The 15,109-nt window shown below is 41.1% G+C and overlaps 2 protein-coding genes across 11 annotated transcripts in view; one reads left to right on the top strand and one right to left on the bottom strand.

Moving 5' to 3' along the window:
* Hddc2 (HD domain containing 2) overlaps positions 1-15,109 on the bottom strand; it is a 128,446-nt gene that overhangs the window by 48,020 nt on the left and 65,317 nt on the right. For 2 of the 7 annotated variants that reach the window (XR_004121591.1, XR_004121593.1), the window contains one exon: positions 7,060-7,148. The exons of 2 other annotated variants lie outside the window; for them this stretch is intronic. The gene's annotated coding sequence lies outside the window, so the exon portion shown is untranslated. Of the gene's footprint in view, positions 1-7,059; positions 7,152-9,575; positions 9,919-15,109 lie in introns of those variants that run through there. 3 more of the 7 variants (XR_004121594.1, XM_031380727.1, XR_004121595.1) reach the window with 2 other exon arrangements.
* Positions 1-15,109, top strand: part of Tpd52l1 (TPD52 like 1) — a 107,622-nt gene that overhangs the window by 68,677 nt on the left and 23,836 nt on the right. For all 4 annotated transcript variants that reach the window (XM_031380722.1, XM_031380720.1, XM_031380719.1 and 1 more), the window contains exon 3: positions 9,919-10,067. In XM_031380722.1, the coding sequence (XP_031236582.1) occupies positions 9,919-10,067 (149 nt within the window). The remainder of the gene's footprint in view (positions 1-9,918; positions 10,068-15,109) is intronic.

The raw sequence follows: 15,109 nt of genomic DNA, 5'->3' as shown, positions 1-15,109 counted from the left end.
TTAACAGAATTACCAAGTATTTCAGCAAATATATACTGTGCCTCATCAAACAGAATATCTTGGCTGCTTTTGCTAGGTTTGTGTATAGCCACTGAGTAGTCACACATGTCAGAGTGCAAAACAAAGGTGGCTTCTGAAACTGCCAGCAGTTTCATGAACTGGGTTCTCTCAGGAGAAGGGCCAAAGGACCTGAAATAGAGGGTTCGAAATGCAAGAGAAAACACAAAGCCAAGTTGCGTCCCAATCAAGGCTTCTCCTTTACTTAGAATATCCAGAATATATATAGGTACACGAAAAACTGAAAGCGAATCTCTAGGTTACATGATATTTGCATAACATAAACACTGCAGAAGAGGTCAGACGCCAAAGTCCCCAGCAACTCGAAGGTCTTCAGGCAGTAGGCCTGTTTGTATCTCAGTGTGAACTTCCAGGCAGCTTCTTCAAAGAGGAACTAGCAGTCTGCAGAGAGCTTTTGTCTTAGTTTCCCAGGTGGTAGCCTCCAAGCAGAGACTGCCAGAGTTCAATGGCTGAGCTGAAGGGGGCAGGTAACAGCTTTAATGGATAATAGGCTAAGTTTACGTGGTTTAATGACTCAAGAGTCTGTTTCACAACCTGTGTGTGTCAAGTATAATATCGAAAAATTATATTCTGTAAACTGCAACAGGATAATTGATATGAATCTTCTTACATATGTAAATCCTTCACTTCAAGAAGGCTTCAGTTCAAGAAGGCTTCTGGACCAGGGTGACCACTGTAAAGTTCCTTGGTTAGCCTGGGTTCTGGGATTATTGGGCTGTGCATACATATATCTATCAATTCACTATGTTCAATGAATCTAACAGTGGGTATTTTTACTATTATTATTAGCAAGGGAACTGTAGGCATTGATTTTAGATGGATGTTCCCTGAATGCAAACTGCCAGCAACAACACTCTCAGAATTCCATCTTCTTGGTCACTGCAGTAAGCTTCTAGCAAGTTTCATTTCCATGTGGGTTTCAGAATCCTGATGGTAATACCAGGTCCTCTGTAACTGTGCTCATGTTACTGGGTCTCATGGTTCCATCCTTCACAGTGCACTGGCCTTTAATGCTTTCTGTTTTACTTCTGGATGTTTCAGAGATAATCACCCAGAGTCAAAGCTAACATCAGGACATCCAGGGACTCTTGTGCAGTGTCTGTTCCCCAGACAGTGAAAGACATGCAAGCATATCTTTCCTATTTTTCCTCACCCATTTCCACGTCTCTGCCACTATTCCCACCTTGTGCTTTCCCAAATCTTTTATACACACACACACACACACACACACACACACACACACTCACCTCTTTCTCTGCTCTTGCACAGAGGGTCCTGCTAATGTACAGACAGCACTACAGGTCCTATACATCTCACACACATTCAGACCTTACTTGCAGGGCTAGGATCCAGTTAGCATACGAACACACAGAGATCACCCTCAGCTGCCTTAGCAATTTAAGAAAGCTCAGCTTGGATCTCCACCCTCCACAGGTGGTCAAACTTAGCTGGAAGGTCCTATTTCGTTTTTTAACCATGGGGTATGAAGAATCCTCAGAGGCCAGTACATAGCTCAGCATATAAAGGTGCCCGTGGCCAAGCCTAACGACTTGAATTCAATCCCTGAGATCCACATAGTGGAAGGACAAATCAAGGCTGTCCTATGGCCTCACATATGCACTGTGATATGTGCATGTCCTCTTCATTCAAAAATAAATAAATATTTTTAAATTTTTTAAATTCTTCAGAGAGCACTCTCTTGAGGCAAAGCACAGGCTTGTATCAAAGCAAGAGCTCTTTGTATACGGACTTCTTCTTTCTGACTGTTTGCCCAAAGCAGTCTTGGGTCTGACAGATAGCCAGAGTCTGGTTCACAGCTCAGTTCCCTCAGAGTTTCCCATTGCCCTCTGTACTTCCCATCATGTTATTAATGTCTGGATGAGGATGTCCTTCCACAGTCTTCTAAGTCTATCCACCCACACATTTTGAACACAATTTGAACTGTAGTGTTTTTTTTTTTTTTCTCTTTTAAATGCTATACTTGTATTCTTAAAATTCCCATGAAGCCAGTGTCGTCCCTGTCCTGGAGCAGTGGTTTGTCCACTTACTATTTATAATTAGCTTGAGTTATTTTGGAACTTGATTAAAAAAAATCTATATTTGTAATGCCAAAAATGGAATATGTGTTTTTATGGATCTTATCACTTTATCACAAAACACTATTTCATTCTAGATATTTGTCTGTCTCATCATATATGTGGACTCATTTCATATATGTGAACTCACATTTGGTGTCTAGTTTCTTTTTCCTAAGCCTAATGTTTTCAAAATTCATCCATGCAGTAGCATGTATTGAGTTAGTTTTTCTCTCTTCCTCCTCCCCTCTCTCCCTCCTTCTCCCCCCTTCCTTCTTTTTCTTTCTTCCTTCTCTTTCTTTCTTTCTTTCTTTCTTTCTTTCTTTCTTTCTTTCTTTCTTTCTTTCTTTCTTTCTCTTTTTCTTTCTTTCTTTCCTTCTTGGCTGTCCTAGAACTCACTCTATAGACCAGCCTGGCCTTGAACTCACAGAGATCTAATTGCCTCTGCCTCTGAAATTCTGGGACTAAAGACATGTGCTGCCATGAGAGTTCATTTCTTGCTATGAAAGCACTCTATCCTATTTTATGCATATACACAGTTTGCTTATGTTCAACGTTTGAGGGACATTTGGGCTATTTCCCTCATGGTAATAAATAGTGCTGCTTCGAATGTAGAGATTCTCAGTTTCTTGGGCTATCTGAGTAGAACTAGCACTACTAGGCCAAATGGCAGTTCACTATTTAGTTTCCAGAAACTGGACAGTTTTCTGCAGTGCTGAAACCATCTCTTTTTTTTTTTTTTTCCATTTTTTTTTCCTTTTTTGTTGGATATTTTCTTTATTTACATTTCAAATGTTTTCCCCTTTCCAGGTCCCCCCTTTGGAAACGCCCTATCCCATTCCGCCCACCCCTGCCTCTATGAGGGTGCTCCTCACATAGTCTTCCCACCCGGGCATTCCCTTTACACTGGGTCATCGAACACCCTCAGGCCCAAGAGCCTCTCCTCCCACTGATGTCTAACAAGGCCCTCCTCTGCCACATATGCGTCCAGTGCTGTGGGTCCCACCATGTGTTGTTGGTGTTCTTTGGTTGGTGGTCCAGTCCCCGGGAGCTCTGGGGATGTGTGGCCTGTTGATAATGTTGCTCCCTCCATGGGGCTGCAACCTCCCTTAGCTCCTTCAGTTCCCTCCTCCAACTCTGTACCTGGACCCCTCACCCCCACCTGAGCTCAGTCTAATGGCTGGCTGTGAGCAGCCACCTCTGTATTTGTCAGGCTCTGACAGAGCCTCTCAGAAGGCAGCCATATTAATCTTCCATCAGCATGCACTTCCCAACAGCATCTACAGTTCCGGGTTTGGTGGCTAAATATGGGATGGATCCGCAGGTGGGGCAGTCTCTGGATGACTGTTCCTTCAGTCTCTGCTCCACACTTTGTCTTCATATTTCCTCCTATGAGTAATTTGTTCACATGTCTAAGAAGCACTGAAGCATCCACACTTTGTTCTTCCTTCTTTTTAGGCTTCATATGATCTGTGAGTTGAATCTTGGGTATTCCAAACTTTTGGGCTAATTAGTGAGTACATACCATGTGTGTTCTTTTGTGACTGAGTTACCTCATTCAGGATGATATTTTCAAGTTCCATCTATTTGCCTGCGAATTTCATGAAGTCATTGTTTTTAATAACTGAGTAGTACTCCAGTCTGGATAATGTACCACATTTTCTGTATCCATTCCTCTGCTGAAGGACATCTGGGTTGTTTCCATCTTCTGGCTATTATAAATAAGGCTGTTATGAACATAGTGGAGCATGTGTCCTTATTACATGTTGGAGCATCTTCTGGGTATATGCCCAGGAGTCATATAGCTGGGTCCTTAGGTAGTACTATGTCCAATTTTCTGAGGAACCGCCAAACTGATTTCCAGAGGGTTGTACCAGCTTGCAATCCCACCAGCAACGAAGGAGTGTTCCTCTTTCTCCACATCCTCACCAGCATCTGCTGTCACCTGAGTTTTTGATCTTAGCCATTCTGACTGGTGTGAGGTGGAATTTCAGGGTTGTTTTGCATTTCCCTGATGACTAAGGATGTTGAACATTTCTTTAGGTGCTTCTCAGCCATTCAGTATTCCTCAGTTGAGAATTCATTGTTTAGCTCTGTAGTTCTTTGGTTCTCTGGAGTCTAATTTCTTCATTTCTTTGTATATATTGGATATTAGCCCTCTAATAGGTTTGGTTAAGATCTTTTCCCAATCTGTTAGTTGCCGTTTTGTCTCAATGACAGTATCCTTTGCCTTACAGAAGCTTTGCAATTTTATGAGGTCCTATTTGTCAATTTTTTTTTTTTTATACTTAACAGAAGAGAGAGTTTATTTCAGCCTATACTTCCAATGCTGAGAAAAGTCAGGGCAGGAACCTGGAACTAGAAACTGAATGAGAGGCCAAGGAGGGGTGTTACTTAATGGCATGCTTGCTTAGGTGTCTTTTTTATATGTCAGGACCATTTTCTGAGGAATGGCTGGCAACATGCAGAGTGGGCTGGGCCTCCCACATCGATCATTAATCAAGAAAACGGCCTGTAAAACTGACTACAGGTCAATCTATGGAGGCATTGTTCTCAGCTGAGGTTCTGGAACTCTTCCCAGGTGACCCTTACTTGTATAATATTGACACATAATAAAGTAATTAAAAAATAATAATAATTAGCAAAAGTTTGTACCAGCTATATATACAAAGATGACTGAATAAAGAATCTGTGATATATATACACAATGGAATAGTATTCATTCATAAAAATATGGTGTAGCAACAAAGATGAAATTGGAAGATATTGTTGTAAGTGAAAGTATGGACGTATAGAGGGCTACAAGTTCTCACTTACGTGCGGAAGTTTAAAAGGTGATCTTGGAGCTGAGGAAGTGGCTCCATGAAGAAGAGCATGGGCGGCTCTTACAGAGGACCTACGTTTAGTTCCCAGTACCCATGTCAGACAGCTCACAACTGCCTGTAACTCAGTTCAGAAAACCTGACAACCTCTCCCAATCTCTGCAAGTATACACACACATAGACACACAAACACACACACACAATGTGCATGCATGCTTATTCACAAATAAAAATTTTAAAAAATGTCAAAAATTGAAATCACATAAATATATAGTTGAATAGCAGTTACCAGATCCTGGATAGAAATAAAGAATAGATAACTATGCCAGGGTTCTGCTGCTTAGGAAAGACTAAATGACTCTAGTCAGCCTGAGAGTGTCAAAAATGGCTCTGCAGGCCTTGCCCTTCTTTGCCATTTCCTCTGCCTTGCTAAAAAATCATTAGCTTACATTCCTAAAGCTAATCACCAAGGTTCATCCTCTTTTTTTATTTGTTTGTTTGTAGAACAAAATTTTAGTATTTTCAACTGTTAATATTCAACAAACAGAATAATTATTTTAAGATATATTTTGTTATGTTTCCCTTTTCATTTCTGATTTTATTAATTTGGATACTGTCTCTGTGCCTGGCTAAGGGTTTATCTTTCTTGCTGACTTTCTCAAACATCCAGCTCCTGGTTTTGTTGATTTTTTTGTATAGTTCTTTTTGTTTGTATTTGTTTGATTTCAGCCCTGAGTTTATTCCTTAGCATCTACTCCTCTTGGTGTTTTGCTTCTTTTTGTTCTAGAGCTTCCAGGTGTGCTGTCAAGCTGCTAGTGTAAGCTCTCTCCAGTTTCTTTTTGGAGGCACTTAGAGCTATGAGTTTTCCTCTTAGCTCTGTTTTCATTATGACCCACAATTTTGATATGATGTGTCTTCATTTTCATTAAATTATAAAAAGCCTTTAATTTTTTTCTTTATTTCTTTCTTGGCCAAGTTATCATTGAGTAGAGCATTGTTCAGCTTCCATGTGTATGTGAGCTTTCCCTTATTTTTGTTGGTATTTAAGACCAGCCTTAGTTCTTCATGATCTGATAGGTTGCATGGGATTATTTCAATCTTCTTGTATCTGTTGAGACCTATTTGTGACTAATTATATGGTCAGTTTTGGAGAAGGTACCATGAGGTGCTGAAAGACAGTATATTCTTTTGCTTTAGGATGAAATGTTCTATAAATATGTTAGATCCATTTGGTTCATAACTTGTGATAATTTCACTGTGTTTCTGTTTTGTTTCTGTTTCCATGATCTGTCTATTGTCTCCCTTTGTGATTTCTTTATTGTTTCTATTTCCACTTTTAGATCCTGGATGGTTTTGTTCAATTCCTTCACTTGTTTGGTTGTGTTTTCCTGTAATTCTTTAAGGGATTTTTGTGTTTCCTCTTCAAGGGCTTCTGCCTGTTTAACTGTGTTCTCTTGTATTTCTTTAAGGTTGTTATTTATGTCCTTCTTGTAGTCCTCTATCATCATCATGAGAAGTGATTTTAAATCAGAGTCTTGCTTGCCTAGTATGTTCGGATATCCTGGTGTTACTGTGGTGGGAGAACTGGGTTCTGATGATGCCAAGTAGCTTTGGTTTCTGTTGCTTATGTTCTTGCCTTTACCATCTGCTTATCTCTGGTGTTAGGTGATCTTGCTGTCTCAGTTATGGCTTGTCCCTCCTGCAAGCTCGTGTGTCAGTACTCCTGGGAGACCAGTTCTCTCTGGGATGAATTTGGGTATGGAGACCTGTGGCACATGGTCAGTTCCAGGTTACAGACAGAAACCAGAAGGATCTTGTCCTCAGCTGTTCCTTGGTTCCTGTGTCCTGATGGCTTTTGGTCCAGGAATTTGAACAGAAGTGATGGTCTTACCTGTGCTCACAATGTGTGTCAGCACTCCAGGGATACCTGCTCTCTCCTGCTGGTATTTGGGTATGAAGTGTTGTGGCACAGGATCCATTCCGGGTACAGGGGGAAACCAGAGGCTCCTGTCCCTGGGTGTTCTTTAGTTCCCGTGTCCTGACAGTTCCGGGCTGGTCCCTTGGAGCAGCAGTGATGGTCTTACCTTCACTCACCAGCTTGTCCACACTCCTGGGGTGCCAGTCTCTCCAGGTGGTATTTGGGTATGGAGTGCTGTGGCACAGGATCAGCTCTCTGCTGAAACCATCAGTATTTTATCAGCAACATGTAAAATTCCATTCATTCACTTATTTATTCATTCATTCACTAGCGCTTATGGTTTTCTTGCTGGCCATATTTAATCAGTTAAAATGACTTACCTTAATCACACATGCTTGTCACATGGAGATTCATGTGAAAAATATATATATATATCAAAGAACCCTAAACAATAAGTTCCAGGCCAGCCCATGTTATATAGTCAGACCCTGTCTCAAATAAATAAATATTTAAATATTTAAAAAGAAATCAAAGAACCAATTATTCATTTCTAATGTAGAAATAATTTTAAACTGAGGAGAAGAATATTCTAAATGCTTTGGTCAGTATGATTTACCTGCACTTCATCTCACTCTAGGTTTGACAAACAAAACTGTTCACAATATAGACTGTACATGTCATCTGTAGCAGAATATCTCGGGATACTTAGTAGATATTATAAGATATCTGACCACATGGAGAAAGGGGGGAAGGGAATGGGGAGAGAGGGGGAGCAAGGGGGCAAGAGGCAAGGTGGAGAAGCAGGAGAGAGAGAGAGAGGAGGGGGCAAGTAGCCCCTCTTACAGGGCCAGGCCTACCTGGCCATTGCCAGGTAACCATGGGGAGGAGCATACCCGGCTGTTGCCAGGTAACCATGGGGAGGAGCATTACCAGGCTGCTGCCAGGTAACCATGGGGAGGAGCATACCAGGCTGCTGCCAGGTAACCATGGGGAGGAGCATTACCAGGCTGCTGCCAGGTATCTGCGGGGTGGAGTTTATACAGAATGCTAGCACTGTGTCAGAAAAAAGACAACTTGTTCTCCAATGGTTCAAGGAATGTGCTTGCAGAGTGCCTGGCAGGGCTAGCCACAAGTTGTGGTCAGAGGTACAGTGAGATTCTGAGTGGAACTCTGAGGACCTGGCAGACTTCTGTTACCTCTGTACACAGAGGTACAATGAGATTCTGAGTGGAACTCTGAGGACCTGGCAGACTTCTGTTACCTCTGTACACACAGGGTACAGTGAGATTCTGAGTGGAACTCTGAGGACCTGGCAGACTTCTGTTACCTCTGTACACACAGAGGTACAGTGAGATTCTGAGTGGAACTCTGAGGACCTGGCAGACTTCTGTTACCTCTGCACACACAGAGGACTGAGCACATCCTCACAGAGGCTTGCCTTGCTGAAGGAAAGCGCGAACGGTTTTGTGCTCCCCAGAAGCAGGAATGGCAGAGTATTGCTAATATCAGAGCTCTCCCTATAGTTGTAACACAAAGGATGGCATGTAGTTCAGACTTTGGGAAGCTTAAATTTATGTTGTAGGATATTATAATACCCCAAACTCTGAGTAATTTTTGTAATTTCATTGCTAGAAAATAACTTGCTAAGACAGCTTTATAGTGATCTACCTGTACACAACAGGGGGGAAGAAGAAATATGTTCTCCATACAAAGCTGTATGTAGGTAGCTTTTGTAGTGGTTTTATTTGTATTAGCTAAATCCAAGTACCCCTTAACAACACACTGGCAGAGCCACGCAACAGAGAAGCACTCTGCAGGGAAAAGCGAAGGAACTGTGGCTAATGCAGCCACATGGGTCAGTGCTAAGGGAAAGAAGCGAAACAAAATGAATATGTACAACATTATAATGTGATTCTATAACATTCTTGAAACTGCAAATTCAACTCTGGTGAAAGAAGGAATATTAGCAGTTGCCTAGTGAGGCCAAGAGTTATGGGGACTGGGAAGAACTGGGGAGAGGAAATTACAAAGAATGGCTAGGAGGTAATATATATTTTTCAGGTGCCAGTAGTAGGGATGGCATACATACATACATACATACATACATACATGCATGAGTGTACATATATATATATATATAAGTATATACATAAACATATGTTACATGGGTATATATGCTTGCTTCTACATACTTATAAATTGCATATTTAAGATACACACAGCTTACTGTGTGTCAACTCCATGCCAATAAATCGTTAAAGAGAACATAACCTGAATCATGTTCTTGCATGCATTCTTATCCTCCTTGTTCCTCCCTTTATATGGCATTGGCTTGGGAAAAGCACCATGTCGGTCAGATTTATTCATATTACCAGTATGGTAGCATGCGTCTGGCTAAAATAAGCAAACATGAACTAGTAACACATGAAAAGAAGTTATTTTGTTAAATAGTATGGGAGATACAACAAAACAGCGTATTAGGGCAGTGAGGTGGCTCCAGCAGTAAGGGTGCCAGCTACAAGGTGACAACCAGGCTCTGAGTCCCAGGACCCACACATTAGAAGTAGAGAACCAACTTCCTTGAGGGGTTCTCTGACTTCCAGACACGAGCCTTAGCATGTTTACATCCACAGGATGCAGCTCAGTTCTCTACAAATGTACATTAATACATCTAATAAAGTGCCTAGTTTCTAGTAGGTGATTTTTATTTTCTGGTATATCTTGGTGCCCAGTGTAAAGCATTCAGTAGGGACACTGAGTACTCTGCGGATGTTAAACCTAAGCATCCTACATCCAGTTTTAGTTTCAGAGAGTGGACGGTCGTTTACATGGTAGGGTTTGGGGCTGACGGCATGAGGCTTCTGACAGGATTCAGGCAGTCCACTGAGGTCACACTTCAAGGTCACTCTGTGGGGAGAGGTCACTCCACAAGGTCGCTCTGTGGACCAAAGATTCCAATCTTTGGAAATGTACTTTTCCACCCACTCTGATGTTTTCACTCCATCATTTTTTCTTTCGCCTCTAGCTAGAAGACGAAATCACAACATTACGACAAGTTTTGTCAGCAAAAGAAAGACATCTGGTTGAGATCAAACAGAAACTCAACATGAATCTGATGAACGAGTTAAAGCAGAACTTCAGCAGGAGCTGGCACGACATGCAGACCACGACTGCGTGAGTATCTCACAGAACTTGAGTTAAGTTAAGAAGTCTGCAGTCCCGCTGAGTTTCCACTTCTGGGTTTCCTCTTTGCTTTCTCCTACAGTGTTGATTTGGTGCTTGTAACATGAAGAAGATATTTTCTTTAGGAGCAAGTTAAAGAAATATGAGTGATTATTAAGTATATTATATGTAAACTATAAAGGAACTTCCTACAATAAACCATTGTTGATTAAAACTCTTAATTCTAGGAGCTATGAATGTACGTAGCTCACCTGGGAGAGTGCTTGCCTAGACACAGGAAATTCTGGGCTCAGTTGCTAATGCTGCATGAAGGTGTAATGGCCATCCTTTCCCTTTTAAGACTGGAGAGGTAGAGGTAGGAGTATCAGAAGTTCAAGGTCACCCTCAGCTACAAACTAAGTTAGACACCAGCCTGAGAGACACCAGACCTTGCCACAAAAAAAACAACCAAACAACTCAATTGAGACTATTTTTGCTGTTGTTTCATTTTTAGATTTTATTATAAAAATTTTGCAAAAGAAAATCACACTGAAATTAACCTGATCCAAAGTCTATATATTGCAGTTACCTTCTATCCAGTGAGAATAGTCATTTGAAAAAGATACCGTGTACACTGGATTTTATTCTTTTACTATCAAATATATTTTTATAGAGTTATCTAGCACCAAACCCAAAAATTCTATGACAGAGTTAGAACTACCAGAGTTAAAACTTGTTATATAAAACAAGTAGCTTTATATTCTCCTTCACAACTGTGTCCATTATCCAAATTCAGTCCCTTTGCATCCCTACCATTCAGCCCTTCTTGTTTGTCTTTCTTCATGTTATGTCTCCCCCAACACACACATATTTATTTTGGGGTAGATTTTGCATAAGAGGGGAATATGAAATATTTTTATTTCAGATATTGTGTGCCCTTGCTTAATATTACACTCTCTAAGTCCATCCATTTTCCTGAAAATTTTCTGATTACATTTTCTTTAGAGCTAATAGATAGTATTCCATTAGTTCATGTGTGTGTGGTGGATTTTCATTATCCATTTATCTGTTGGTGAATAATTAGGTTGATTCCAACTCTTTGCTATAGTAAAAAAACAAAACAAAACAAAACAAAACAAAAAACATCAATAAGCCTAGGGTGCAAATATCTCTGTGGGAAGTAGTAGGGTTCTCTGGGTAGGAAATACCTGGGTCATAGGTAGGTTCTCTTTTTAATATTTGGAAAATCTCAAAACAGATTTTCACAATGGTTGCATTCATTTGCACCCCACCAATAGTGAATAAATAGTCTTATTTAGTTCACATCCATTCCAACATTTGCTGTCAGACTTGTTGATGTTAGCCATTCTGACTGGAGGGAATTGGTAGCTCATATCTTCTGGGAATGGGCAGAGGTTTCCCAAGAAAGCAGGAGCTGCCACTCTGCACACTTGTTACCATTCTCTCTGATCCTGTAACCTTGGTGATTGCTAATTATCATGGAACGTATAGGCCAGGTGCCTTGGCGTTGGGAGGGACTTCTTGATATTGAAACTATTTTTCTTGCTGGTGATCTTATGTGAAAAGGATGGGTTTGTTTTTTTTTCCTGATTTTTGCGGGTTTTTTTTTTTTTTTTTTGGTTTTTTATTTTGGTTTTGTTTTGTTTTTGTTATTGTTGTTTTTGTTTTTTCGAGGCAGAATTTCTCTGTATAGCCCTGGCTGTCCTGGAACTCACTCTGTAGACCAGGCTGGCCTGGAACTCAGAAATCTGCCTCTCAAGTGCTGGGATTAAAGGTGTGCTCCACCGCTGACCAGCATGAAAAGGGTTTTTGCATAAGAGATTTTTCTTGTTTTTGTGTATTGAGTATTAGTAAATGATAGGCAATCAGAGGGACTTCCTGTCCAAATCCTTATTTATTTATTTATTTATTTATTCACTCATTCATTCATTCATTTATTATATGTAAGTACACTGTAGCTGTTTTCAGACACTCCAGAAGAGGGAGTCAGATCTCATTACAGATGGTTGTGAGCCACCATATGGTTGCCAGGACTTGAACTCAGGACCTTTGGAAGAGCAGTCAGTGCTCTTAACCACTGAGCCATCTCTCCAGCCCCACAAATCCTTAACTTTAACCCCCAAGTTCAGCCACTGAGACTCTTTGAGTTATACATCTCTTTCCTGCTCCATTCAGTGGAATATAAAGATCCTGTCTTCACCTACGCCTGATACCTGTGGGAATCAGTTCTCTCTGTAGTTCTTTGATCCTGAGCTCATTGCCTGGTAGCAAGAAGTACCAATGATTGACAGCAATTATTTCAATTTTTGTGAGACAACAATTTCACCTGCTAATTTTCATTGGCTCTTAAGCATTAATGCCCAAGACCTTTGGTGCTGTGTGAAGATGCCCTTTGAGGCTCCCCAGAGTAGGTGCTTTGGTTTCCATGGGGACAGTTGTTTCTCTTCACCTGCAGTATGGCCCATCTGCCTTCCAGGTTTTTATGTATATGCACCCAAATTCATCTAACTAGGATAATGGAGGACAGAATGGAGCCAGGGGTCTTTGAAGTTCATCTCCAGAGGCTAGCTAACCAACCTTCCCTCATCAGATGATGACAGATGTAAAAAAGAGACTATAAAGAGAAAATATGTTGTCTCTGTATAGATATGGTACCTGCCAATAATAAATTTGATTGCCTATAGCTTAGGGAGAAAATATGAGGTTGAACATCCTGTAGGCAGAAAGTGTAAGATTCGGAGAGCTGAGTCTTATGTCCAGAATGTTGTCCCACTTACAAAGACACAGAGATTGATGCAGTAAGCAAGAGGTTTAATGATCCAGTATACTGGGGTCGTCCCTGCAATTGGGGCAAAGGTGGACCCCGAGGAACAAAAGCACACACTCTTTATACCCTTCCAGAACATAGGTTTACAGCCATGAGTTGGGTATCTTCCTTGGTGGAGCTCATTGTTCTTTGTTTCCATTGCCCTTTGTGCCCCAAGGAAGGAGATACCTTTGGCTTCTCGGAGGGGGTGGGTATGTGAGAGATCCGCGGTGGGGGACAAGTTTCCTGGAACCGAGCATTACTCCCTGCAATTAGGGCATCTCCTGGGGATGGATGTTTATTCAGTAAACTCCTTTGAAGCTCCCTGACTTTAAGTTTAATGGACATTCCTGGCTTCCCGGTATTTTTATGAGGTGTCCCTGTTTGCTCAATGCTTACAAAAGGATGCTGGGATTGAGTCAGGCAAGAAATTCGCTGAGAAGATGCGACAAGACAGGTGCATGGCACCTAAGCACAGGTAACCAACCACATGGTAGAATGTAGATTAGAATAAATGGGTTATTTTAAGTTATGAGTTAATTGGAGAAGAGCCTGGGTATATGGCCAAGGTATTTGTAAATTTGTTTTGGGTCTGTATCTTATTTCTGGGAGCATGGGCCTGGGAGGAAGAACAAGACCTAACTTCAACAAACAAAATATGAACAACCTCCAGAAAAAGACAATGGAGTATTAGGTACTAGAATACATAAGCTTATCTATCAGTAATCTGAGCTTCTGATTTTGCCTTTGGTGACCAATATCACTGAGTTGCCCTGATAGTGTATGGCTGAACACCCTCCAGTTCTCTGGGTCTGGTTGCCTCTGTATTTAATTTAGGTCTCTTGGCTTCAAGTCATACTGATCTGAACTTCCCTCTGGAGTACAGGAAGGATTGTGTCATCTGCCCTTGATAATCTTTTCAGGGATTAGATAACCAAATGTGAGCAGAGTATTTTTGTGGCTGAAGATGGGGAGGAAGAGGAGGAGGAAATAGTTATGTAGGGTGTGTTCATAGTGCCAAACTGGGTTGGGGGCAGGAAGAGGGAGAGGCAATCCTGAATGTGGAATTACAGCAGGGAGGTTCCAGGAAGGAAGTGTTCTAGCCAAGTCATATGGGAAAGAATGGGTAGTCTCTGTTTTCTTAGGTTTTACACCAAGCAGTCTACTTGGTGTAAAAGATGAATAGCACAGATTGAGTGCCTGTGGTTATGGAGTTTACAATATAATCAAGAAGATAAGAATTTTGTTTGTTTTTTCATGAGTGATAAATACAGAGCACCATGGGAATGTGAATCAGGAAAAAAGCTTTGCCTGGGGGATAATGTCCCTCAAGGGATAAAGCAGGATTTCTAAGGAGTCCTCAGAATATAATCAGTCTGAGAGAGACAGGTGATGGCTCTTGAGAGTGACACATACTGGTGATGATTCAGCAGAACACTTCATCCCTAGGGAAAGCATCTAGTTAGTGTGCTTGCTCAGTTAATAGAGTTACCTCTCTCTGCAGGGAATAGAGAGCTGTTAAAGGGTCCTAACCAGTCATTCATCTAACAAGTGCTAAAGAATGTCTACTATTAGGCATATATTACTTACAGACTAATCTAGACCTCAGGATAATAGGATTGACATGGTGCCTACTTTCCATTCAGTATTGAAAAGTTAAAAATTAGGCAAGGAACAAGTAATGAAATAAGCAAGCAAGGAGCTTCGAGGGAAGAATTACCAGGATGGGCTATGAGCAAGCAAGCATTGGGTGATTTGCCAGTGAGTGACTTGGAGGAGAGGGTGGAAGCTAGTGGGATGGAGTCCCAGACAGGAAAATCTTGTTCTAGACCCTGATTCCAGCTGAGACTTGAAAGACTGGAAATGTCCAGTGTTAAATGATCCAGCAAAGAACTTTCAGGACCAGAAAATGTTGATAGAAAGACTCTGAGGCAGGAACTAGCTTTTCAGTTTTGATGAGTCAAAAAATGTCTCTTAAAAAGTCTAGACAGTATGTCTGTGGTGTGTTGAGAAGAGAGTAAGAATTTAATGCCAAGGGCTTTAGAAGCTATTGGAAGATTTGTAGCAGGAAGTGACCTGGGTTGAACATACATGTGTGGATCATTTCCATTAGATTATGTAGTAGATCATGGAGGGGTATGGGAGTTAAGATAAAGTAGCTTTATCCTATCACACCATGCAACAGACCTAGAGCAAGAGTTTTATTGCGGTTGTGGGCAGAATTAAA

The sequence above is a fragment of the Mastomys coucha genome, unplaced genomic scaffold (assembly GCF_008632895.1).
Source record: "Mastomys coucha isolate ucsf_1 unplaced genomic scaffold, UCSF_Mcou_1 pScaffold2, whole genome shotgun sequence".
Taxonomy (NCBI): domain Eukaryota; kingdom Metazoa; phylum Chordata; class Mammalia; order Rodentia; family Muridae; genus Mastomys; species Mastomys coucha.
The sequence above is the reverse complement of the archived record's forward strand: the minus strand, read 5'-3'. Positions and strand labels throughout refer to the sequence as shown.